The sequence below is a fragment of the Protopterus annectens genome, chromosome 16.part0 (genome assembly GCF_019279795.1).
Source record: "Protopterus annectens isolate FY-2018-M chromosome 16.part0, PAN1.0, whole genome shotgun sequence".
Lineage (NCBI taxonomy): Eukaryota > Metazoa > Chordata > Ceratodontiformes > Protopteridae > Protopterus > Protopterus annectens.
Genome location: NC_056750.1, coordinates 516,223,949 through 516,251,625, shown reverse-complemented (window position 1 = coordinate 516,251,625; position 27,677 = coordinate 516,223,949). Strand labels below are relative to the sequence as shown.

The following is a 27,677-nucleotide window of genomic DNA, read 5'->3' as shown; positions in this document are numbered from 1 at the left end:
GGGAAAGACCTCTGAGATTTTCTGAACCACATTTTCCCTCCTCTCTGGACCTTGGGGTAAGGCCTAGAAGGAGCGGAAAAGCGGGCCCCAACGGCAGTCAAGATCTTGCCCTCCTGCTCGCACCGAGTTAGTGTGTCCTTCACCTTGGGTCCAAACAAAGATGACCCATCAAAGGGGGCGTCGGCGAAGGAAGACTTGAAGGCCTCCGCAAATGAACACAAGCGTAACCAGGCGTGTCTCCGGAGGGCAACGCCTGTTCCCGCTGCTCTACTCGCCCCTTCGGCTGCATACGAAGTGAGCCTCATGGACGAGTTTACGATGGAGAACAAGGTAGTCATCTGAGCGCCAACAGTAGGGGCTAGCGCCTCAGGTAGATTACCAGTGAGGGAGTCATTTAGCTCTTTAAGGAGGTCCCTTTGGAGCCTGGTAAAATGACATAAATAGTTCAGCGACCGTAAGGTAAAGGCCGCTAAAGACAGGGTACACTTCCCGTACCTATCCATGCTCCTGGAATCCTTATTAGGAGGGTGTGGATGGACTTTGAAGCCTCTGCCACGTCCTGCTGTGTGGCAGAAGCCACCACCATAGCATCTACGGGAACACCCTTCGTCAGAAATTCCTTCTGGGGGGGGGGGGGGCTGAAAGAAACTTATTAGGTCTCGCAGGCACCAGTTCCACAGAATCAGGATGTTCCCACGCCCTTTGAGAAACCAAATCAAGGAGTTCATCGAAGGGCGGAGACACCCAGGAGGCAGAGGGCTGGGCCCCGAAGGCCTTGAGGAAGACTGACTCCTCAGCTGAAGGGGTTTTGGCCTGCCAATCTCCTCTCTGTCTCAGAATCTCCAGGATATCTGAGAAAGAGATATCATCCGAAGATGATTTGGGGGACCCTTCCGCGTCATCGAGGTCAGTATCCAATGTAACAGACTCATCTTGGGAGTCCACGTGCTTCCTCTTGCACAATTTCTTCCGTGGGGGCTCGTCCGAAGCAGTTTCAGACGGACCCCCCAGAAGAAGGGAACCCCCGATGGGGGTATCCTCAGGCCCTGGGGCCTCGCTGCCGGGGGACTGCAACACAGCAGAAGCACCAGTCTCCAGGTCTAGGGACGGTGAGGTAGAAGCCTGCTGAGCCGGCAAGGGCATGGCCAGCGCGCTCCTCATGGCCTCAAAGGCCGGACCTCCAGACTCCATGGAGATCACTGGTCTAGAGGCCACGATGGCACTGGGAATTCCAGCAGCCGATGCTCCGAGGGGAAGACTAGGCACCGAGGCACCCAGCCCCAAAGTGTTCCCCTCGGGCCCGGCTGAGGAAGTCCCAGTACCAAACCCTGAACCCGAGGACAGGGTAGGAACCATAGTCGGTGCCGACAGACCTTGAAGGGGTCTCGGTTCCGACCGTATGGCTCCGCATTGCTCCACCATCACCGACTCCAAAGGCTCCGAGGAGGTTGGAGGAGGAATCGAATGTTTCGGAGGGGGGATCGGCTCCGAAGCCAACTGGGCTGGAGCCGAGACCATTTGAGCAAAGACTCAAAGGATTCCAGGAGCATGGAAAAGCCTCTGTATCACCCTATCCAGATCCGAATCAGACAGTTTCGATGATTTAGAGGAGGTAGACAGATGAGAAGACTTTCCTCTCGGCTCCGAGAGTGTAGGGGACCGGCTCCGAAAAGGCTCCAACACTGTCGGCGCCGGTTCCACCACAGCATGGACCACCATCAGTGCCGAAGGAGCTTTCTTCGGAGCCGAGGGGGAAGAGTCTGAGCTGCACACCTCCACCGGCTCCGAAACCACTGGAACCGATGGAGGTGATTCGCCTCTCGATACTCCAACCTGCGGCTCCGAAACTAATGGAGCCGAGAAAAGAGGCATCGAGGCAGACCCTTCGACCCTCGGCCCCGAAGTCAGTGGAGCAGAGGAAGAAGAGGTCGACTTTTGCTTTTTAGCAGTCGGTTCCGACGGACTTGTCGGAGCCGACGATCTTTTCTTTTTAGAGGTAACAGGAGAATCTAAAGCCTCCTCAAAAGAGGGCTTAATAAGACCCTTCAAGATCAGTTTATTTTTGCGCTCTTGAAGAAGCCTAGAGGAGAAAGCATGACATACACTACATGTCTCCTGTAGATGTTTAGGCCCCAAACAATACACGCATATCGAATGACTGTCTGTAATAGACATTTTGTAATTGCACCGAGTGCATTTTTTAAATCCTGACTTCTGCTCTTTGGACATATTGAACAGTATGAAAAGCAGTCTAATATGAAAAGGTTAGCGCCAACTGTAGAGCGCGAGAAACAAGGCACGAGCTCTTGAGAGGGAGATTTACCTCACAAGAGAACACAGTAAACACACACACACCACAAAAACAACGGGCAAAAGCCCTCTAATTTAAACGGGCTTTGCCCGAAGAAAAAATAATAACACAAACTCTCAAAAGTAGGGCAAAGGCCCTCTAACTTAAACGGGCCTTGCCCGACAGTGAAATAAAGTACCAGTAAATCACTTCACACACAAAAAAGTTATCAAACACACAATTGACAGAGAGTAGCTGTTAAAACAGCTGTTTTTATCAATATTCAGAGAAAAAACCCCAAGGTCAAAGACCAGTAAAAGAAACCACTTAGCTCCAGCCAAGTCGAGACCACGTCCAGCTTGTAAAGCGGCAAACGAGATCTGGGGAAGCAGGTGTAGTGCATCCTGGGATAGGGAGTAGCCCAGCCAATAAGAGACTTCGTTCTAGTGAACTAGTTGGCCGAGTCGGAGCCGATGGATCGGCTCCGAGCCCATCAGTTATGAATGTAGGCGAGATAGGATCCCATTACATCAAATTTTAACGTATGAACATGACACTTCCAAATTCTGAAAAATCTAAGTTGCAGAAGTATTCACTTTTTTCCCCAATATTTGAGAATAATCTTTCCATCCTTATCAGAAAAAGCAGGATTGGAATTAACTAAATATTTAGCAGCAGAAGGATTAACAACATAGCTGCTGAGTTACATTAGGGAAGACTGCACAAAAACATTGGTAGCAACAAACCCCTAAGAGGCAACCTAGTACTCAGGGATTTGGTGATGCAAGTAGACATTAAGCTAGCCTTTCACTATCATGTGTCTACAGTAGTGAGGAGCCCATTCTATGTTGCGCAACTTATAAAGGCATGGCTTCTAAATCCAAGGAGGTCACTGTTCCACTATATACAGCATTCATCAGATCCATCATGGAGTACAATGTCCCCTTTGGTATGTACCTAGACAGGCACATCCAACAACTGGAACGTCCACAGAGGTTCCTGACTTAAAAAATACATGGCATAAGTAACACGTACTATGCAGACCACCTCAAAGTCCTATCCCTGTATTCTGTCTCCTACAGGCTGTTGAGGGGAGATCTATGCCTGGCATACAAGGCATTGTCAGATCCCAATATGATGGATCTTCTGCACAGCTGCAAATAAACAGCACCAGAATTACCCATTCTAAAATCTTAATCCTTGCTTTTGATACAAACAAAACCTGCTTGAAATAAAAATATGTATCCCACAGAGTACCCCTTCTCTGGAACAACATCCCATCTATGTGTAGCAGAGTTCCTTCCTAATACAAATCAAGTGCAACTTGGACAACTCAATGGGGAACAGTAAATTCATCCCTGGTTTGGCACCTATGTTTCTAATGGACACAGGCAGCTGGTAACTGGTTCATCTCCTAAGCCCCCTACTTACACTTAACGGGTACCAGTAGTAGTCAAAAGCTTTTGGATGCATGACTAGGCTTAAAAAGGCCCTAGTGGTAGTTAGACTAGTACACACCTATGAACCTATAACTTTATATATCTTATCTGCTTTTAGGAGCACCCAGCTGTTTATCAGGAAAACTAGAAGCAGTAATGCACATCCTACAAAGCTGATAGAACTGGAAGAATAAGTGAAGGTTCTGTAAATTACTTCTGTAACAACTCTCAGTATTTTCTGAGAGACTATAAAACCTCAGTGTTCTCCCACATGGTGCATTCTGTATACAGTCTCAGAGAAAGAGAAAGAGAGAGACCCACTACAGGCAGAATTAGAAAATGAGCTCTCCTCTGAGCCTGACTTAGAAATCTGAAGGGGAAAAAAAAAACTATAGCTGTCTCTCCATCTGCCTGTCCAGATTAAGAATCTTGAATCGCTTCAGGAAAAGAACTATTCCGCTTGCTTTTACCAGAAACTAGTTTACAAGAAGGATTAATATCCTGAATTAAATCCTGAATAAGACTCAGTAAATTATTCCTTTCCAAATAAATTTGAAGAAGAGTAGATACATGTTAAGCTTCCTCTTTTTGACAGGGAAAAATGCAGCCAACAGTGTTATTAATGTCAGCAGCAGTTTACCTAGGGATGAGCACAATATTCTGACGGAAGCCTTCCCTATTCTCTCACCCAGGACCAACAAGAGGGCTTTCCCATGCCCACTGAAGGAATCCAAAAAAACTGCAGAGGATGTGGCTAACCCCTGGTCCACAGTGGCTGCAGGTGCTACACAAGAGGGATCCGGGGGAAAAAAAAAAAAGTGGTCTAAGGCAGTAATAGTGCACCTTTTGATTTCAGTGTGTCAAAAATTCAGAAAATGCGTAATCTGATTCTGCCTGTGTGTCGCCCCCTACAAAAAAATAAATAAAATAAATTAAAAAAAATCAGAGTAAAATAAATAAAACAGCATAGTTCTCAATATATCAGGGAGAAATCTATGAGAGACAGGGACAGTTTTAAACTACTAGCGCTATTAATTTGAGACACTGACATAAAAAAATGAACGTGAATTAATATACATTTTCTGAAGTAAAATAAGTCTACAAATTTAATTATTGTCGCATTTAAGTGTGTAAAATCACCAGTTTTAGGAGGGATTAAGAGGGACCATTGAGAAGAATGCAAAATAGCACACTCTTAGAAATGCAGACTACTTGCCCTTTGCAGACTCTATCGAGACAGTATACCAAAGTAGTCTTTGAGGATAATAACTTCCTTACCTCCACAGCAGTGTTGGTGAATTGGCTCCTGGCACAAAATAATTCAATGCACTTCACACGAGCAATGAATGCAAAACCAGTGTCTTTGGTAACTCGGGTGTTATCACCGGTGTGTCACCCAAAATGTCGTGGCGTGTCATAGGTTCGTCATCACTGGTTTAATGTACAACTAATGGCCACAGCAGTCACCCACCTGTGGCAGAGGCAACATGCTAGCCTGCTGTGGTGGCAAAGGCTGTTTCTTAACTTTTTCTTTATGTGCCTGGAAAAAGGGACAGATCATGGGGCTGAGTTTGTTTTGTGATCAAACTGAAAATGGTGCCTCTTTCCCAGGAAAATAAGCAGCAGAAGCCGCTAAAAATTTAAACTCTAAAAGTAATTTTCACAGAAAAACAAAGCAAAAATCACTTTAAAACACTTATCCAGCCCCAAAAAGTAAAACATTTCTTCACAGAAAAAAATGTTCTTTAAATAGTTTAAACAACTTTTTAAATTGATGTTATCAAACAAAATATTTTTAATGCAAATTTTATTTTCCCCAAAGGGAAATTATCTGCCCAGTAAAGGAACAGGACAAGCAGACAATAGAGCCTTGAAACCCATAGGGACACACACTCTTCGGCAGCAGGAATGTTTTGAAGGGCTTGATGACCTGGCTGATAGTTTGGATATGTGGAACGTACCCTGAAGCTTTGGAAGCTGGCCAGTTGTTCTATCCTTGGCAGGATATAACCCATATATAGCCAAAGCTATTGCAGTAGTGATCATCATGATTAACATCGACCATAATCTGTTCTCATTGACCTTCTCTGTAATTGAAGCAACTTTGGCTTCTGCTCTGATGTCCTCATTTCTTTGTCTATTCCACAGTGTACATCCTGCCATCTTTTGCAGGCACTTTATCTCCATCTCTAGCTTCCTGAAATGCTCCCTCTTTACTGCTCAGGTTTTTGTACCATATAGTAGTACTGGTCACACCACTGTTTTGTACCCCTTACTTTTCAGCTTCTTTGGCATTCTTCTGTCATACGCTGCCTCTGAAGCTCTTTGCCAGTATGGCTGCAGCCTCTCTGATTCTAGCTGTGACCTCATTCAGACTTCCTTTCTCCTCAACTACCCCCCCAGATACTTGAAACTGTTAACTTGTTCCACTATTTTCTCTTCTATCTCAGTTCTCCGCTTCTGATTTTCCTCATTTGCTGCCATTACAACCGTCTTATCTGTACTTACCCCATATGCCTTCAGTTTTGTACTCTATTCTCCTGTCATTTGCTGAAGTTCCTGCTCAGGCTCTGCCTGTAATACCACAGAATTTACATAAAGTAACTTTGTTGATTTGTTCCCTTCAAACTGTTTTCTAATGCAGCCCATCACTAGTACAAAAAGCAGTGGACTCGCAGCTGAACCCTAATTGCACACCTACTCCCACAAGGAACTCCTCCGTGAGACCACACACGGTTTTTGTACTTGAGTCATTGGGTCCTTGTACATAGGTTGCACTAACATACCAATATTTCTGGGACTTTGAACCACTACAGGACTGCTCAAATCAGCTTTTTTAAGACCCTGTCATATGCTTTCTCGAAGTCTAGAATGCCCAAATAGAATCTTCCCTCATCTCTAGCTTCTTCTCAGTTATCTGACTTAGTGCAATCAAGTTGGTTGTGCTACATCCTGATCAGAATCCTAATTGTTCATCTCTCATCTTACTTTCTAATACTCTGTGTATTTATCATTCACTGTCTCTAGAACTTTCATGTAGTGTGAGGAGTTTGATACCTCTGTACTTCATCTGGATCATCATTGTCATAATAATGCTGTCAAATGTGTCCCTGTCCTCAACAAAACCAAACCTTTCCATATCTATCAATATTGGTAACACCTTTAGCAATCTTGTAGGTAATATAAACAGATACTTTACAGTCATGGTTTAAAATTGAAATAGGTCTATGTTGTTGTTGTGTCTTTCGGCTTTTCCCGGTTAGGGGTCGCCACAGAGGAACTCCGGTCTGCTAATGATTGGCAGTAGAGTTTTTACGTGCCGAGTTGCCAGCTCTGAAGCACAACCTTCAATGAAGGTATGCCAATTCACGCATGTCTCCACACAGAAGATGCTCTAGCTGAGAATCGAACAGGCCAACGTCATACTGTGAGGTGACAACGCTACCGCAGCACCATATGAAACTAAATCTGAAGGGTTATTGCCCTCTTTGGGTAATATAGTACCAGTTGTTCCTTCCAAGATGCTGATGCTTCCTAAAATTTTGAAAAAAGCCGTTAAGCATCAGCTTCTAGATCTTTATCACTTTCTTCCCTCCTAACTTCTAAACTTCCACAGGATTACCATGTGTAGACTTCCCTGTTGATTGAACCTACATCTCCTTGAAAACTTTGCAGTTGCTTATTTTGAGATTTCTCCTATTACTTCTTCCCCATCTTTCTCTTATTTCTACACTATTTTAAACTCCATTTCATCCCACTCACTAACCATCCCTTCTAAACAAATTTCTATCTTCCCTAACAACTCTCAATTTCCACTGCCAATTCCATAAATTCTTTTCTTTTTAACAGGTAAGTAGGAAAGCACCAGTGTCTCATTTTTAATTCAGCACTCTGTATATTTACCTTAGTTTTTGTTAGTACATGATCTGAAATAGTTATTGAATGTGTGTCAAAGCTTTCAATTAAATATACATGCTCTTGTGAAACACAATTTCTACTCAGTGTAGCCCAATTATTGTACCTTGGGAAATATGCAAAATTGGTATACTTGGGAGCCATACATATGTACTCCCATTGCTCTTTTGTAAATTGCTTTTTAAGTCCTCACTCTCCATTTTTCTAAATTCCTCTGACTGATTCTTATTGTTATCATGCAATAGTTTATATGCCCTACTAATCAACCTTTTTTTCCCCAACAGCAGGTTCTGTTCTATATTCAACTAAAACCTATACCAGAGTAGGTCATTCTTTTAAGATTCTCTCCCTTTTTCTTTTCCTACACTCTTGATACCAATCCCTTGTAAATAAGGGCAGCCTGTAGCATGCAGTCCAAACAACTTCTTGGCCTCACCAAAGAATGCTCAGAACTCTCAAGATCAACTGCTTGCAACTACAGACAGCTGGTCTCCATGGAAAAGTATGCTGCAATGAATCTTGCTAAATTTCACTTGAAAAAGAATATACAGCTGCCTTCAAGCTGCAGACTTCTTGACTCCCACTGAACACCAACTAATGGAAAAAAAAACACAAGCCAATATCTTTGCTGATGTAGGAAACTTAGCATTTTTCATGGCTTTCATTATTTTTTTCATTTGTAAAGCTTACTTTCTTTAAAAAAAAAAAACTTGTTTATAACTTAAACCAAGGGTATTAAACTAGACATTCACCCTAGTAAAAGGAAGCAAAAATATCTTAATTCTACATATACTATAAGCAGTGCACATTTCCACCCCATCCAACCCCAGTAGCCTAAAATCACAGCACATTAACATTAAACTTACATATATCAAGCATTTGTTCTTACATACTGTAAAGACTGTTTGTTACAACTAATAAAGTACTTAGGTACTTTAACTTTAGCACTTACAACAGCCACAAACTAGACTCCCTCCACATTTAAACCACCACACTACATACTACACAAAACTGCTTTACTTTATATAACATGCAGTTTATATAAAAATGTTTTATAAAATACTTATAACAAAAAATGTTTGTTACTTTTTTCCTCTTTCAGTGTCCTAAACATTTATGACACACTGAAGCATATGCTTTACAGTCCACACATAAGTTTAGTAAAAGTCAACAAAAACAGTCTTTTTCAGCCATTATTTCTTGCAAAACCATATTTCACAAATGTGAAAACAATTCACGGTCTTCCAATTTCAGTGTTGCTGGTCTTCTTCATGTTCATCTCCAGCTCCTGACACCAGATGCTGCTTCAAAAGTCAAAGGTACTCCTCATTCTTGTAATCAACTCCTGTACTACTATTTTTCTCTCAAGCATTTTCCTTAGGAACATTGGAAAGGTTTCACTAGTAAAGTGTCTCTACAAACTTTACTGTCAGAAGAATGAGAAGCAGAGTCACCTTCTGCTTGATGAGCTTATTTCCCCTTATTTTGTTCTGCATAAAAATGTATTTGATCTTAAAATAAAAAAACAGCTTTGAAAACAACTGGATATATCAGCATGAATCTCATATCTGCTCTCAATATTCCCTTATTACTGGGATAAATTTGCTTCTATTCTGCCTGGTGTACAGTGGATTATTGTCTTCTACAAATACAGTGCTGTCCAATATTTGAAGACTTTGTCCTTCTGTCAACATTTTGCCAGGATCAACTTTTTCTGCTGAAATTACTGCATCTTTAATAACAGAGGTCTTGGCTGCTTTTTCATGGTCAGGTTTGGAGCATACTCCTGATGTGCCCTTTTAATTAACAAATCCTGCTGTGGGACACCAGCACAGATGCTTATTTGTGCTTTCATAAAATGAACACTGTGTTCCTTTCAGTTTCTCTGTTACTACAAAAAATCTCAGGTTTTCTTTGCACACTGTCTTCTAACTTATTTTTGAAGCAATTCTTCTTAGGAAATATCATACTCGGACAGCTTTTTCTTAATTTCAGCCGCTGATGTTTGCAATCTTATCAGTTCATCTGAACTATTTAAAACTTCTATTTTTCCAGCCTTTTGTTACTTGAATTAATATATTCCTTCAGCGTTTCATTTGTTTTACTCACCCTGGAGTACATACGATTTATTTTTTCCTCTAAATTACTGGAAGCCATCTCTCAAAACAAAACTAAAGCTTTTTGATGAACAGTTAAGAGAATCCTTCATAGTCTCTGTTTTCTCTGAACCTTTTCTGGTTGTTTTTTTTCAGATTTTTCATATTTCCTCGTTGCTTGCATCTAGGTAGAGTACTTACTAAACAGAATTTTACCCAAAAAAGTTTTAATGACGCTCCTTTTTCTCAGTTTCTGTTTAAAAAGTGGGAGAGCTGAAGTCAAGCTGTTGATCAGTGTACAGTCATCTTATGCGTGCCTGTGTCTTAAGTGATAATTTAATAGAGGTGCTTAAAAAATTTCCGGCCAAAGCCCAAATAAAGAAAGGGTGGAGACAAACGCCCCAAACCAGGGAGCATTTTTAATTATTATTTCAATTCACATTTTAAGAAGGACAGGTCAAAATTAGGGACACACTACAAAATTCTAGACAGTTGAATGGTATGGGTCTGCCTGACCAACATAACAGAAAAGCCTAGGCAGAGATACTGAAAATGATGGAGCTGTAGTGCTTACAATGGCTACTACTATTTAACCTACTGCAGCAAATGCTGCACCTGTTATAAACTTAGAATATGGAATGACATCTTACCTGTAGGAAGTGCTTCAACCTCATGACTGAGCCCATATGTTCAGGGCTTGAAACTGCTTCAATTCTATTGAAAATGCAAAAACACATATTACAAATTAAGATCTACACACATACAAACATAATGACATATTTGCTGTCTTCATTTATGAATATATATTCTTTTTTTCTAAACATTCTTTTCTTTCTTTCTATCTAGGGCTGTCAAATTACTGGATCAAAAGTGGCAAGCTAGTCTTGGAAATAGAAGGCTAGTGAGAGAATGAAAAACCTCTTATAAACAGACTGGAGACTCTCCTTGTATTCAGTTAGCTAAAGGGTTGCAAGAGGGGGATTTGATTCTCTTGTACAAATCACTAAAAAGTGAGGCACTAGCAACTTGTCTTGATATTACATTTTTGGGGTACAGAATCAATATCAGGAATAACACTCTATATGAGACTGCCAAATGTTAAAAAGCAGGTATTTTCATCACAAAGCAGGAACATTACAGAACTCTTTCTAAATATACAAGGGAAGCTGAATGTCAAACTTTTGAAGTTCCTGATCGATAACGGTACAGAAATGTTAATTTTCCTGGTCTAATGGCTATCAAATTTTTAAATGGCTCCTAGGAGTCCTAAGTCTTAATTTCTTTTACACTGAACAAATTAGTATGACATGGCTCTCAAGTAATGTATATGTCAAGTACACACTGTAGTTTAAATCTCAACCTGCATTCTCAGCTTGACATGCAAACAAGCGTTAACATTCTAGTGTCATTTAAAATTGCCAAGCTAATGGAGTATGCACAACGAACATTACTCAGAAAATAACATTCAGTTCATGGCACACACAAAAGTTTGACATTCCTTTTGCTGCTTTTCAATTTTTTCTCTTACTTCCTTGAAGTTTTTATTATTTACATGCACTTTCATTACATGCATTTTCTCTCAAATGCTGACATTCTTAATTCTTTCTTAGCATACCCAGTTCTTAAAATAGCATACCTATTTTTTTTTTGTACATAAAATGATTTCCAAGTTTAAAAACAATATCACTGGCTGCATCTTAAATAGCATGAAACACAGTTTAGCCACACCTCTTAAGACTGTTCAATCTCAGCCTCCATACAGGTTTTGTACCAATCAAATGGAGAACAGCTACAGTCATTCACTGCATAATGGAAGACTTTCTACAGATCCAGTCAATTACAGATCCGCAAGTCTGACCAGCCTCACATGCAAACCATGGAAAGACTTATGACAGAACTAATCAACAGGGACACTTAAGTCTTTTCTAACCTCATCTAATTATTTCTCATAGTTACCATGCAATTATTTTATATGCCCTACTAATTATACTTTTTTTAACAAGAGGTTCTATCTTCGATTTGACTAAAATCCCCACCAGAGCAGGTATGTCATTTAAGACTGACCAGTCTTTCTCTTTGCCTATACTTTGATATCAATCCCTGGTAGGGACGGCACTCTTTAGTCTGCAGTCCAAAATGTCTTCTTGACCACATCCTACTCTATTACCTTTTTATCTCAAGTTATTTGTTTCGAATACTGTGGTTCCTGTCCCAGGTTTCTCCAGTAAATTCCAACCCTTTCTTGCATATTTTCTGTACCCCTACTTACACTCATCCCTCCTGGCAAAATCTCCTTTCACCATTCTTATGTTGGCTTAGTTCACAGAATACTTTCTTCTACTTTATGAATATAATATTCTGTATGGTTATTCTCCTCCTTAAGGATCTGCATCTAAAATTGTGCTCTATTTCTTGAATCCCCACCCCCCCTTCATCATCATCCCTTTCTATTTTAATTAGAAACTTCTGCTTGTGTTATATATATAAAACTTAACTTTGCAGCTCTAAAATATCCCTTTGAATCAGGTAATCCTAAATCACCATGTTCTATTGGAAGGATCAGTTTATCCCACTTCGCTCTTGCCCTCTTCCCCTCCCAGATAAATTTATTCAACTCTATTATTGTCCACAACTTCTCTGGTTGAAAAAATATGCCTGATCCATATATACAATTAAAGGGACTAAAATATTTCCACTGCTTGTATCTTGCTATCCATATCAATAAAATGAGTCTCCAGTTTCTCAGTTCTTGTATTATCTTTTTAGCCTCCTTTCGCATATCCTTGGTTGCCATAACAGAAGCCTTTTTAATCCATACTCCTTAATGCTTCATCTTATCGCGTCCACATAAATGTGTATTGCTGAACCAATTTGCGGTTAGGTACATAGATTTACAGCTACAGCCTTTGTTTTATCTTCATGAATTTTATATCTTAAAAACAGAACAAACATTCTCAAAATGTTCAGCACTGAGTGCAAATAAATCCAACTTTTCTTGACTACCATACCAATTATATCCTTGCATTTCTGAGTCCCTTATTTTCTTTGCCAATGGCTCTATATCTAAAGCAAAGAAGCTAAAAACAAGACATTAAGCTTATTTTGAGTTTGATCTGCACTTTTCATCTGCATTTCACTGTTTTACTGCATTAATTTGTGCCTTTTTGACCGTTTTTTCCTGTTTGTGCCTGCTTATTACCTGCACTTGTTTTGCACTGAAATACTGCTTAGTTAGCATAAAATAGAACTAGACTTGCTGAATCTAGCATGTTTTTCATACACAAACTCAAATCCAGCCATCTTACATTACGACGGGCTCCTCTGCAAACCCTTGTGGAAGAAGTGTGTGGATATAGCCTTGTCTGAGCTGAGTATTGTTGGAGGAAGGACCATTGTGTGATTTCCTATTGCCAGACTAGTTTAAAACGGTTTAATTTTGCGTGTATACAGGCCTCACATTTACGCAAAGCTAAGCACTGTGCAATGGGGATTAGGGGTGTCTTGTATAGAAACAAAAACCTATAAACTACTTTTTCCCTAAACATCAATCAGTGAAACCCTCCCCAGGTTCCCTGCTGCTCTGTGGACAACACAGGTGTGCACTTCTGCAGTGCAGGCAACTCAGCTGGGCACTGAGCAGCGTTGCCTCATTTTTTTATCCCTGATCTTCTATAGAACAATTCCCCTGGTTAATCCCACAACAGCAGCTGATCTAATTTGCCCTCTCACAAATTAGTACTTAAGAATTGCCTGCTACTATGAACAGTCAGTTTCCCAACATTTCTCCAGCCAGCCTGACTGACAACGGCATCCTGAGGCAATGTAGTAATTGCCTCATGTATACTGAAAACCATTTGGTCCTAAAGCAAATAAATACAGTATGTGAGAGATGTAACTATACCACGAAACTAGAATAAGGCCTCTCGCTTAACAATAAACAAGAAATCAAACACTGTCAGGATGCACACCTCTCCATTCAAACAAGATAAGGTCAAGACACACACAACCATATACGCGGAGGTACTCAAGATCCTACCAAAAGACCAGAGACCTCCCAAATGCAAACGACCTACACAAACTGACACACGAGCAGAATCCACCACTACACTTCAACAACACACACATTAGTGTCTCAGCAATTAAGCCCCTAAGGCAAAACACCTCAAAACCTACTGTCCTAGTCACAGGTGACTAAACAGTGAGACACACAGATGTACCCCTATCACCAGGCTGGACAAGAAGGTGATAGTCAGCTGCCTGTCAAGTGCCAGAAGCTGTCAAATCACAGACAAATTCAAGTCACTTAGCAAAAATTACCATTATGATTCTGTCATAGTACATGTTGGAGTGAATGACTTGAGACCTACCTCTCTGGACTATATGAAGGCAGGTATGTCCCTAGCCCTAAGTACCATTCTACCTTTACCCAAGATGATGCCACAATACAGACAAAATATGATTGATTTCAATAATTGTCTTAGCTTCTGATGCCACTCTAGGGGGATCCAGTATCTGACAGCCTGGGAAATCATGGCCGACGCATCATGCTGCTTTGCCACAGATGGCCTTCACCTGTCTCCTCAAGGCTTTTGAATAATGGAAAAGATGCTTGCCGCCTACATAGTGCCTTTTATAGGAAATGTCAAAGCAACAATTCTTCCGACGTAAAGAAATCTACAACAGACAAATTTAAGGCCATGCTGCTTAATGCTAGGAGTCTAAACAGTAAACTGCACTCACTGCAAAAAACTTCTCACTTTGGAAGATGCTGACATCTATGCAGTCACTGAGACTTAGTTCAAGGCCACAGACAGCAACCCAGCCGTACAATGCCTTTCACATGTTCAGACCTCAAAATAAGTGTGAAAGAACCAAAGGTGGAGGTATATTCATCTTCATTAAATCCAAATACACCTCAGGACTGGTAAAAACGGTCCAATTCTCTTGAGCTACTCCAGGTCCAAATAACTACAGACAAAATACCCTACCCCATCATCGCTAGCTATAGGTCCCCCACAATGAACTAGGAGAAGCACACTGCCTACCTGGACTTGCTAGAGTCACTCAAAATACAGCCAAACACCTCACTCATAGATTCATATGTGTGCACTAGGCTAATGGCACTGGAGCCTTTATAAGCCTAGCCCATAGAAGTGCCCTGGCATCTTGCCGCCCGAAGTTAGTACCCAAAGTGCTATCAAGAAGAGCCACTGGAGTGATACCCGGGGTGAACTTTCTATTTCCCATTCACTCATCAAGGTTTCTCTTGAAGACAGCCCATGAGGTGCTCTGCTTGACATGTATGGGAAGTCTATTCCATAGCATAGCCAGTCTCTGGGTAATAAACCTGTCCATCCAGCATGTTCTGTTGATTGTGGTAATGAGGTTGAGGTCTCTGGAGCATGTGGTGTGGAGGAATTGGGATTTCTTTAGATGTAGCATTTCTAACACAGCAGGGTCAGAAATGACCCTGTAAGTCAAGCAGAGAGCTCCTCTTAGTAAAATATGTGTGACAAAATAGCTGGAGTTTGAGTCTGTCCTTGTAGGGCATATGTTTAAGGCCCAAGATCCTCTTTGTGAGGTACTTTTGTGCCCTTTCCAGCTGTTGCAGGTGTCTAGTGAGGTACATACCAAATAGGGCATTATACTCGATGATTGGTCTAATGAGGGAGGAGTAGAGTGAGATGCTTACCTCTGTCTTCCTGGATGCAAAACCCCTGATAATGAGGTGTACCACATAGGACTTTCTGACCACTGTGGCAATGTGGTGGTCGACTGAGAGGTTGCTGTCAACCTATGCCCCCCAGATCTTATAACGCTTTCACTATTCAGCGGGCTCCTATTGATGTGGTAATTTGTAGGGACTGAGATTTTCCCAAAGGGGATTACAATGCATTTTTTTGGCATTCCGCTTAAGGCCATGGTTTAGACACCAGTCACTGGTCTCAGTCAGGCCTTTCTGTAGGTTGTCAACATCACTTGGGGAGTTAATAATGGCTCCCAGCTTGCAGTCATCTGCAAACTTGGTCAGCCAGAGTCCTTCCGTGTTGGCCTGGACTTCTGAGAAGTAGATGCCAAACAGGAAAGGACCCAGGACCAATTCTTGTGTGACTCCACTCGTGACTGGTTCTACCTGTGAGCCAAATTGCAACCTACCTAGTGATATAAGGGTTAATGCCTAGTTTTGTGAGTCTATCAATAATACCAGAGTGGAGAATGTATCAAAGGCCTTCGCCAGATCAAGGAAGGCTGTATGGACTAGCCTTGCCCTCATCCACAGCCTTGGTGACTGACTCAAAGAAGTCAACCAGGTTAAGCAGGCATGATCTGCCCTTCACAAAACCAAACTGTGTGGGATCCAGAGTTTGTAGATTCCCTATATCCTTGTTGATTAGGTCCATGATGCTTCGCTCCATAACCTTACATATCAGACTCGTCATGCTAAAGGGGCAATAATTCCCAGGATCTGTAGTCGCCCCTTCTTTATGTAGAGGGATGACTGTAGCAGTGCGCCATTTGTTATGGACAAAGCCTGAGGTGAGGTTGTGACTGAACAGGGCACTCAGGTGTGGTGCCAGTTCACTTTGTAGTTCATTTAGAACACAGCCAGGGATATTGTCGGGTCCCATGGAAGCTGTATTCTTGGCCTTGGACACAGCAGCTTTAACCTTTGCTGCATTAATGCTGGGTGCCTGGCATTCTTCCGGTATTGTGATTGGTCCTTTGGGGGGGGGGGGGGGGGAAGAGGTGTAAAACTGGCACAGAATCTGTCAGCCAGTATACTGGCAATGTCTGTTAGCTCAGTATAGGAGATACCATTGTGCAATAACTCAGAGCAAATCTGGGTATTGCAGTGGAGATTTTTCATACAACTATAGAAGGCTTTGTGACAATTTTTAGTGTCTTCCACAATTCTGCCTTCTTAGCTGGCTTTAGAGGTTTTGATGAGGGATCTCAACTTTTTGCTGAGGCTAATAAGGGAGGATTTCCAGTTGTGGGACTTCAACTTTTTCTGCAACAGTTTCTTCCTTCTGTTGTAGAGTTTATTAATGGCAGGGGACCACCAGATTGGCTTCCTTTTTTGGAGGAGAGTGTCTTGGTTCTGTTGGGTATGGCTAGTTACACGCATTTGTGTACGTGTTCTTACAGTGTACAGATGTATGATTCAGCAGTCATGCATCGATTTTCCATTGGCATGGGTGCCGTGAAGTTAGCCACCTCTGTTTCTAGGAGCCCAAAGTCTGCTTTGGAGGAGTTTTTCATGGTGGTTACCTTTGCAGGAGGTGTGAGCGAGATGTGGATTTCCATAGTGATTAGTTTGTGGTTGGATCTAACCAGGGAGGAATTGACTATTGGTGTAAAGCAGCGGTCATCCATGTTAGTATTAACCAGGTCAAGGATGTTGCTTCCTCTGGTGGGGATAAGAATGAGATGGTCCAGGGCATTGGAATTAATGAATTCCAGGAAACGTTGGGCAAGTGTATTGGTGCATGAGTAGTTTTCTCAGTTAGTGGAGGGGGTAGTTGAAGTCACCTAATATAAGGGTGTTGGGTTGGACCCTAATATTTTCCAGAGTGCTTAGGAACGTGGAATGAGAGCCTTGGGACTTGACTGGGGACCTATAGCAGGCTACGAGCTGAATCGCTGTCTTACCCAATGTTAGTCTAACTGAAGTATCTCCGATGCGTTATGCTGGGCTACTAGTCTGGAGGTGTGCATATCCTTTATGAATATTGAGACACCACCGCCTTTGGAGCTTCGGTCCAAGTTCTGGGGCCTAAAGGTGTAGAAAGAGTTAAAGGATGGTAGCGCAGGGGTGCTTTCTGCTGCTTTAAACCAGGTCTCCGTTACAGCAGAAATGATGATGTTCTCCATTTTTAGGAGTGCTTCGAGTGAGTGCATTTGAGATTTAGACTCCTAGTGTTGAGCAGCATGACCCTCAGATTGCATTTATTTATAGCTGTTACGGTGGTACTTTGGTCTTTGGAACACTGCCTAAAAAGGCACTACAGGGGTGGCAAGAGCCTTAGCCAGTATCCGGAAACCCAGGGGTGACAGATGCAGGCCATCTCTGGCAAAGCATCGAGCTCTGTCAACCATGTCATCCCAAGCAGACAAATACTGGATCCCCTTAGAATGACACCAGAAACGTAGCCAATTATTAAAGTCAATTTTCTGCTTGTACAGTGGTATTCTGAGCAATGGTAGGATGCTGCTTAGGACTAGGGTCATACCTGCCTGGGTCACATAATCTGAGAGCTCCTCCATGTCTCTCTTCATGTAGTCCAGGGAAGTACGTCTCAGGTCATTCACACCCACATGGACAATGATAACAGTCATACTTATTGTGGAGTGACCTCAGTGTGTGTGTGTTATGTGTCGGATCCTGGCACCCAACAGACAGCTGTGATCTTCTCCTTATTAAGCCTAGTGAGTGGGACATCAGTGTGCCTCACTATCGAGTCACCTATGACTAGTGCGTTGGGCAAGTCATTTTGCCTTAAAGGCTTAGGTTGCGGGGCACACTATGTGGGTGAGCTGAGTCGTCTTATGATTTGTGCTGGGTTGTGCTGTCAAGTGCATTTCTGCCTTGGAGGTCTCTGTTCTGGTAGATTTCTATTGACAGCCTCCGCGAAGGTGGGTGTGTGGTTTGTGTTTTTATGTGAGAACTGTGATGGTGGGTGTTCTGGAGGGCTGTGTGTTCCATGTGGTGTGGTGTAGGTGTTGATGATCTCCTCTTGACCAGCTATTCCGGTCTTGGCTAGAGAGGGCATGGCTTCCAATTTGGATATATACGTGCATCTCTCGCAAAGCTGAGTGTTGGGAGGTAAGAGGAGAAGACTGTCTATATACATGAGGCAATTGCTACACTGCCTCAAAATACCCAGATTCATCAGGTTAATAGGAGAAAGCACATGAAAATGACCTTTAGCCAAGCCTGGAGGGATTGGCATTATTACCAATTATTGGAGCTGTTACCCTATAGGACGTTTAGTGCTGGTAGGACTTGTGTGCTACAATAATTGCTACAAGAATCCTGATAAAGTGCAAGCTGGGTAAGCTAGTTAAGGTGCAAGAGGGAAGAGAAGTAGCAAGAACTAAGGGAAAAACTGAAGAGCAGACTTTCAGACACCAGTAATAGTTTACCCTACCTTAGCGATGCTGTGCGGCGCTCCAACCCGCGCAAACACAGGTTTGTAAAGCAGAAAGTTGAATGGGATAGAAAAGCTGCCCAAACGGCCAATAAGCTACAATTTCAGAGCTAGAAACCACTCCTCTTGTGGTAGAAAGGCTACCTAGTGCTTACCACTCCCACTGATAAGCTGAAAGGCTTCCCTCTAACACAGAAAGATCTGGGGAACTCAGAAACTACAATACAGTCCTGAATACAGCAAATCTGTATCTGGATTACTCTAGTAACAGGAAAGGCAGGAAAACAAGCTAAAGCTTTTTTTTTTTTAATCTTTTTTACAACCCCCCCCCCCACTTAAAACCGTAATAAAATCGCTTTAAATACAGTGTAAGCTATCATGATTGAGTGTGAACAAAAATACAGTAAATGCTGTTAAAATTAATGCAATACAATGAAAAATGACAAAATAAGTGCAAAACGCAGTATAACCAAGAAAAAGCAAAATGGAGATACCTAAAAGTCTCTCTCCCTCCTTTCTGTTGCTCTTGTAGTCTGCAGGATGCCAAAATGGGATCTAGGGAGCTTAAACAAGCACAAACATGGGCTTTTAAAGTAGAAAGTTGAAATGGATAGCAAAGCTAGCCAAATGGCAGATAAGCTACAATTTTAGAGCTAGAAACCACTCTTCTTGTGGTAGATAGGCTACCTAGTGCTTCGGAAGGGTGCATCCCACTGATAAGCTGAAAGGCTTCAATCCAACACAGAAAGTGGTCTGGGGAACTCAAATTACAATACAGTCCTGAGTACAGCAAATCTATCCTTCAACTGACTGTGCGACTTACGTCAGCACAGCCACATCTGAATATTCAGAATCTGAAGTAGTCTTAAGATACATTCAGACGAAAGCGCTTAATTGTGTTCTAATAAAACAAATTATTCACCTCTTTGTTCTTCTTTGATTTTTCAGCTTCTGGAAATAACTTCACTCAAAGAATCATAGGAGGTTACTACGCTAATGCCCCTGGGGCCCTTACAAGCTTAGCGAAGAGTTCATCCCCTAAAAAAAGAACCCTCAGTCAGCACCTGTCACCTCTGTCAGTGAGGGACAAAGGTGGAACCCCTGGGACAAAGTAAAAGGCTTTTCTGACCACTGCCACCACATGATCAAATGTGAGATTGTTGTCAACCTGAGTACCCGGGTCTCTAACCACAGGTTGTGTGCTTAGGGGGTTGCTGTTGATGTGGTCATGTTTTTGCCGAATGGTATGAAAATACATTTTTTTGTGTTTAATTTAAGGCCATGACTTTGGCACCAGTTATTTGTAGTTGTGAGACGCTCTTGCAGTATGTTAACATGATTTGGGGAGTCAATGACAGCACCCAACTTACACAGTCATCTGCACACTTGGTCAGCCACAGGCCCTTTGTCTTTGTCTATACCTCTGAAAAGTAGATGCCAAACAGTAGGGGTCCCTGGGGAACACTACTAGTGACAGGTCTGCTGTCGGAGCTGGTGGCACCTATTTTGACCTTGTGAGTCCTATTGGTGAGCCAGTTGGCCACCCACCTGACAAGACATGGATTTACACCAAGTTGTGTTAGCTTTTTGATGATGCCCGAGTGGGGGATTGTGTCAAAGGCCTTGGCCAAGTCAAGGTAAGCTGTATGTACTGACTTTCCCTCATCCAGGGCCTTGGTGACAGTCTCAAAAAAGTCAACCAAGTTCAATAGGCAAAACTCTGCCCCTGACTAATCCAAATTGGGTGGGGTCAAGTGCTTGGAGATTGCCTATGTCCTTGTTTATGAAATTCATAATAATACACTCCATGGCTTTACAGATCAGACTTGTCAAGCTAATAGGGCGATAGTTACCCATGTCAGTAGTGGCACCACCTTTGTGCAAGGGGATGACAATGGCAGTTCTCCACGCTGCTGGAAAGAAGCCTGTACTTAGGCTGTGGTTGAATAGGGTGCTCAATGGCAAAGCTAGTTCTTGCTGGAGATGGTGCAGAATACAGCCAGGGATACTATCCGGTCCCATGGAAGCTGTGTTTTTTGCCTTGGACAGGACATCTAACATTTAAGCAACACAGATGTAACGTGTGGGACAAGTATCTGGAATGTCGAATGGGCCTTTGGGGGGGGGGGTGAGGTTTGCACAAAACCTATTAGCTAGCAGGTCGGCTAAGTCAACGGGATCAGTGTAAGTGGTACCATTAAGTACTAATTTGGAACAAACCTGGGCTTTGCCATGGAGGCTCCTGACGTAACTGAAGGACTTGTGGTTTCCCTTTTTTCAGAGACTAGTTTCAACTCATAATTAGCTTTGGAAGTTTTCACTAGTGATCTAATTTGTTTGTTGAGCCTAAGGAGGGAGTTTTTCCAATTTGGAATTTGTTCCTTTTTACTGCTGGACAACAGCTTCCTCCTTTTGTTGTAAAGCCTCTTGATAGAGGATGTCCACCAGACAGGTTTGTGTTTCTTTGAGGAGCAGGTTTTAGTTCTGTTGGGTATGGCTGAGTCCATGCATTTGTACAGGTGCTTGTATACTGCACTGGTGTACTCTTCAGCATAGTTGTCTGCATCTTCTCAGGGGGGAAGAGGTGTGAAGCTACTGATACCCTCCCTTAGGAGGTTACAGTCAGCTTTTGAGAAATGTTTTGCCTGGTTACGGCTTGGGGGAGGGGTTAGGTGAGATAGAAACTTCGAATGAGACAGACCGATGCTCTGATCTCACCAGGAAGAAATTACTATGGGAGTGGTGCAGCGGTCGCACATGTTGGTGAGAATTAAGTCCAGATTATCTCCCCTTCTGGGGGATAAGTCAAGCTCATACTTCCCGATCATACTGAATTACTCGGTTTTAACCAAGTTTTGGGGTCCAAATGAAGGGGTGCCACGATTCCCGAGTAGCACCCCTTCACTTCCTATTTTATGTTGCTTTTTTTTTTTTTAATTTTCGAAAATCCATGCTGTCTGAGATGAGGTCATCATGTGTGCGATGATGTCAGCTCCATCAGGCCTACCAGCCTATCAGAATTGAGCTCAAGGAGCTCACATCGTGCACAAATTTCCGGCTGCTCAAATGCGAGCGAGATTATCAGTGAACGGCAGCACTCTCATGTTGTGCACACATTTACGGCTGCTCAAATGTGAGCAGCAGCACTCTTTTGTAATGGGCTATTTTTGTTGGGGAACATGGATTAATTGGTGAACAGCAGTCTGGCAAGAAAGAATGAAGACTCAGCAGGTAAGGAAACGGGGTGTGTGTGTGTGTGTATGTGTGTGTGTGTGTGTGTGTGTGTGTGTGTGTGTGTGTATATGTATATATATATATATATATATATATATATATATATATATATATATGGGTCTATCTTACTACGTCGACAAGTCAGAACGCCGACAGCGAGAACACCGACGCCAGAAGATCGAAAACGGAGAAGACCGACGGATCAAAACCCCGACGCTGAGAACATCGACATGGGAAAAGGCTGTGTATGTATGCGGTAGTGACGGACGTTAGGGTGCGAGTAAGGTAAGTGTGCGACTGTGATAGTTTGTGGGTTAGGCGGTTAAGTGAGTTAGGGTTAGCGCTGGCTAGGTAAGTGTGCGACTGTGATAGTTTGTGGGTTAGGGGCGGGTTAAGTGAGTTAGGGTTAGGGCATGGGCTAGGTAAGTGTGCGACTGTGATAGTTTGTGGGTTGGGGCGGGTTAAGTGAGTTAGGGTTAGGGCTGGCTAGGTAAGTGTGCGACTGTGATAGTTTGTGGGTTAGGGGCGGTTAAGTGAGTTAGGGTTAGGGCGGGTTAGGTGAGTGTGCGATAGTGGCGGACCTTAGGGTTAGGGTTTGGGTTAAGGTTGTAGGTAGTTGTGTATGTGAGGTTTAGTGTTGGTTTGTAAGGATTTTGGTGTGCTTGTGTTGTGTGTGTGCTTTTTGGACCGGGGATTTGTTTTGTTTGTTGCTTGTCGGGATTATGGTGTGTCGGGCATGTGAGGTTTCGTGTTTGTGACATGTCGGTTATGTGGTGTCGGTGATTTTGTTGTCGGCGTTTTGACTTGTCGACGTAGTCAGATAGATCCATATATATATATATATATATATATATAAATGACTCTGCCAAGAATGGCCTCACCATTGATTGCTCTTAGTCTGTAATCTTTTATACAAACTGTGACTGCTTGAAAGAAGTGATCACCTCAAAACAGCAGACAGCTGCACTGCACTTTAAAAGTAGAAAGAAACCTTCTGGGATACATTTGGATGACAGAGGCTATTTTTTGCAGGTGGTCTCAGACATTTGTGACCAGCTTCTGAAGGCAGAGTTAAAAATGGAATTCCTTCAGGAAAAAAAGTGTTTTTTTTTAAATATTTTGATACTTTGCCCCAACAGCCCAGCAACCTGTTCATTTCTTTTCACCACAGTGAGGGGCGACTGGGAAGGGCCACCATTCAGACAGCCATCAGATACAGTTCAAATTTCTGCAGTTATGTCACACACCTTAACTGCATGCATCCAGCAAGGTAATGTGGAGAGATGTGCAATGGGTTGTCAGTGGAGTATATCCTGTCTGTTTAGCAAGGGGCATTTTCTTTAAGTTGCCCTGCTCTTTATCTCACAGCATGAGTGGTGGTTTCGCCTGGCCTCCACAAGGAAGATTTCATCACCCAGTGTGCTGTCAAATGCATGCAAGCTCTCCTACCCCAGCAGGCAATGCCCCTTTAAACTTAACCTGCCCTGCCTGACTCCTCCATTACTGGGGCTTCTTATTAAGCCCCAGTCATTGAAAATGCAGTAAGGGCTTTATCCCTGTGTGCCCCAGTGCCAAGCTAAACTACATTGTTGAGAAACTTAAGACTTGGAGAATCAGGGTCACTAGATGAAAGTCCCTTTGTACATCTAGTCTGTAGGATTGGCAAAATATGTTTTTCTCCTGAAATGTCCTACTAATATGCTGAATGACCCACGGATTGTATCACTTACAACTGAAGAACTCATCTTTCTTTTAAAATGCATTATCATGGGCCCTAGTGCTTGTGTCCTTTTCTGTGTAGTCCATTTCCTCTCCTATAGGGGCAAATAATTAATTTTTCAAGCAGTGTAGGAGACAGACACCTCTGTGCTACAGATCCATTTTGATCCATTTAGATAACTGTGCAAATCAAATGGTTATAGTAGGTAAAATACTCCACGACAAACTGTGTTGCTCAAAAAATGAAAGTATATTTTACTTAAAGCTTTGGCTTGTTCTCTGTGAGGAGTCAGAAGTATTTTGGAACCTAAGTGAGTTTATTCATCTGACTTCTGAAATTGGTTCCTTAGTAGAGTAGATGTTTTTCTTTTGTCCAGGTTTTTTTTGTGCTAAGAGGTTAAGTGCTATAGTGAGAAGTGAGAAATGAATTCACTAAATGATAGCCATTAAGTTTCAGTCTTCCTATTTTTCAGGAAACTGCTGATTTGTCATAGTGGTATGTTGCTCTGACTGCAGTACACAGGGTCCTGGGTTCAAGACCTGCCAGTGAAATGCATGGTGGTAACACATTTTATTCTAGCAACTTTCCAAAATTATACAAGCAATGTTTAAAATATATCCCTGGTTTTTGACCATTTGCCCCCCCCCCCCAAAATGAAAATAAGTGCGAGAAGCTGTGCAAGATGCCTATGGCTTACACTACTGTCATTCTATTTATAGTGTGGGTGTGGAAGTAGACTTTTATGATGGAAATGTTCTGAATTCGGCAGTTTTGCCATTACTGGTTCATGCATTTTGTTTCGCAGCCTACTGGAAAAATGTTCAAACAATAAATTTAAAATGCGCTCTAACAAGTGTGCTGTATTATACAAGGAATATAACTTAATAAAGTCAGGGAGGTGTATCTAACAAAAGAACACATGCATGTTTTTTGGTTTGTGTAGAAGGGGTCAATGATATGAAAACAGCCCAAAGGTAATCTTTAACCACCACTGGCCAGATGCATTTTCTTTGGATGTGGCGTGGGTTTCAATGCTGTTTCAAGGGCAGAGAAGTTTTAATGCCAAGTCTATTTTCATTGAGAGACAGTATTGCTTTGTTTAGGAGATGTATTTTAGTGTTTGCGCATTGTTGTGCTGCAAAATGTAAAAATAAAATTCAAATAATCATTGTAGAAGTAAAGCAGTATGCACACATTATTGCTTATGGTAAATGGGGCGAAATAGCCAGGTAATGGGACATTGGAATCGCTGAAGGGGGGACTCTGGTGCCATATGTTGGTTGTCTGTTCTTCAGTTTGTGTTTGAAAGCTGGTATCCCACAATTCTATTGGAGTGGGTGGGGTTACATAAGTATGTATGCAAATTATATGTTAATCAGCATACAGATTTGTACGTATTGTTCATGGGCCTTGTCCAGATTTTTGATGTTTCCAGGTGGAGAGGTATGGTCAAGCTGGTCTACTGCATTAGAACTGATGAAGTCAAGGAATCATTGGGTGAGTGCATCAGTGCAGGAATAGTTCACCCAGTCTATGGTTGGGTAGTTGAAGTCACCAAGGATCAGGGTGTTAGGTGGTACCTTGATGGAGTCAAGTAGGTCCAAGTAAGAGCAATGGGTGTCCTGAGTCATGGTGGGTCTATAGCTGGTTATAACTTGGATGGGTGTCTTGCCAACTGTCAGTTGCACCTGTTGTAATTCCAGTGCGTCATGCTGGCAAACAAGTCTGGAGGTGTGCCTGTCCTTAATGAAGATAGAGACTCCACCACCCTTAGTCTTTCCAACCTCATTTCAGGGTTGGAAAGTGTGGAATGAGGTATAGCCTGGTAAGGCTGGTGTGCTCTCAGCAGCCTTGAACCAAGTTTCCGTGACCGCACAGACATCGACATCTTCCAGTGTGAGGAGAGCCTCCAGTGAGTGCATTTTCAGGTTAAGGCTCCTAGCATTAAGCAGCATGACCTTCAATTTGCTTTTTGGCAGCTCTTTTATGTTGGAAAATGTGTCTTTCGGACATAGCCTAAAAAGGCACAATGGGGGAGGTAAGAGCCATGGCCAAGATCTGGAACCCCAGGGGTGAGAGGTGGAGGACATCTCTGGAAAAGCATTGAGACCAGTCACCCATGTCATCCCATGCAAACACATACTGGCTCCCCTTGGAAAGACAACAGAAACTAAGCCAATTGTTGAAGTCAATTATTTTTTGTTGGTATTGTACTATCATTCTTAGTGAAGGTAAGATGCTGCTTTGAGCTACGGTCATACCTGCCTGGGACAGACACTCTGACAGCTCAATCATGTCTCTCTTCATATAGTCCAGAGAGGTATGTCTCAAGTCATTCACACCAACATTGACACGGACAGAGACACACTTATACCTGTTGTGGAGAGAACTGTGATTGTGCTAGCAATCTCCTCTATGTCAGGATTACTGGCTGTGGTGCGAGACAGCATGGATTCCAGCTTACTGATGTAGATGCATTTCTTGCAAGTAGAAGAATTATGTGCTAGGAGAAGAAGACTGCCCGTGAATATGATGCAGCTGCTACACTGTCTCAGTATAGCCATGTCGACCATGCTGGCAGGAAAAACTGATGGGAATTGTCCAGACAGTGTTCTGAATACTTGGTGGATTTATGGAGAGCAGGATTTGATAAGGGTTTTTCCACGAGAGTGTAGACCACAAAAACCCTAAATGTAAAATAAATGGCCGGAAGTACAAGTGCTAAAACCAAAACTGAGATGCTCAGAACAGCAGATAAATTTAAGCAGGCTACTAACAGCAGTAATAAATGCAAAATAAAAGCACTTGAACACAAGAGCACATAGAACAGCAAAATAAGGCACTAAAGTATGTGGAACACAGTTACAGTAACAGCAGCTGAATAAAGTATATATTTTTTAAAATGGAGAGGGAGCAAGATTAAGAGACTATGGGGTTTGTCCTTCCCAAATGCTCTTTCTGCACACAGTAGATAGACCTGATGAGATGGGACTGGTAGGAATGTCTGAAATCAAAGAAGCAAGGGGGTAGTCCTTCCCAAATGATCTCACTGTACTCAGTTGAGTGAGCAAATGAGAAGGGTCCAGGAGGAGTGTCCAAATACAAAATTACAGCTGGGCTGGGCAATTCCAAAATCACCAAGTTTAAGACTACAACACTAGGGAGGCAGGGTGGGACACAAACTGCAGAGAGAGAGCAACCACAATATTCAATTAATATTCAATGAAACAAATAAAAAGGAGTACAGTTTTGTTAACTATCACTGAGACAATGCAAGTGCAAAAAAAGTATACTTAAATCAGTTTGTAGATCCAGATGATTCCCCTTGTCCTCACCAGCCATATCCCAAAGTATTCCTGACACCAGTCCTCTACAGAGTATCTCCAAAGAACAGGTAATAAAAGCACTCTCCAAGGCCAAACACATGGCCTCTATGGGCCCAGATAACATCCCTGGAAACTACTGACCCATAAACCTAACCAGCCTACCTGCAAGGCTAAGGTAAGAATCATCATGGACCTTATCAAAAAGGACACAGGTGACCTTTAAACTCTTGACCTGACCCAGTATGGTTTAGTCAAGAGTAGATTTTGCTTATTAAACCTGATGGACTTCTTTGAGAAAGTCACCAAAGCCCTGGATGACAGCAAAGCAGTACATACCACCTAGCTTGATTTAGCCAAGGCTGACACAATCCCCCACTCAGAGATCATTGTGAAACTCTCCCAGCTGGGGATTAACCCATGTGTCACTAGATGGAGAGCCAACCTGCTCACTGATAGAATGCACATTGTCAAAGTTGGGGAGTCTAACTCCATCAGAAAAGACCAC

At 42.5% G+C, this 27,677-nt stretch overlaps 1 protein-coding gene across 1 annotated transcript in view; it reads right to left on the bottom strand.

The window, feature by feature from the left end:
- Positions 1-27,677, bottom strand: part of GLE1 (GLE1 RNA export mediator) — a 1,828,321-nt gene that overhangs the window by 34,079 nt on the left and 1,766,565 nt on the right. Inside the window, exon 15 of the mRNA XM_044058440.1 lies at positions 10,391-10,454. Within this exon, the coding sequence (XP_043914375.1) occupies positions 10,391-10,454 (64 nt within the window). The remainder of the gene's footprint in view (positions 1-10,390; positions 10,455-27,677) is intronic.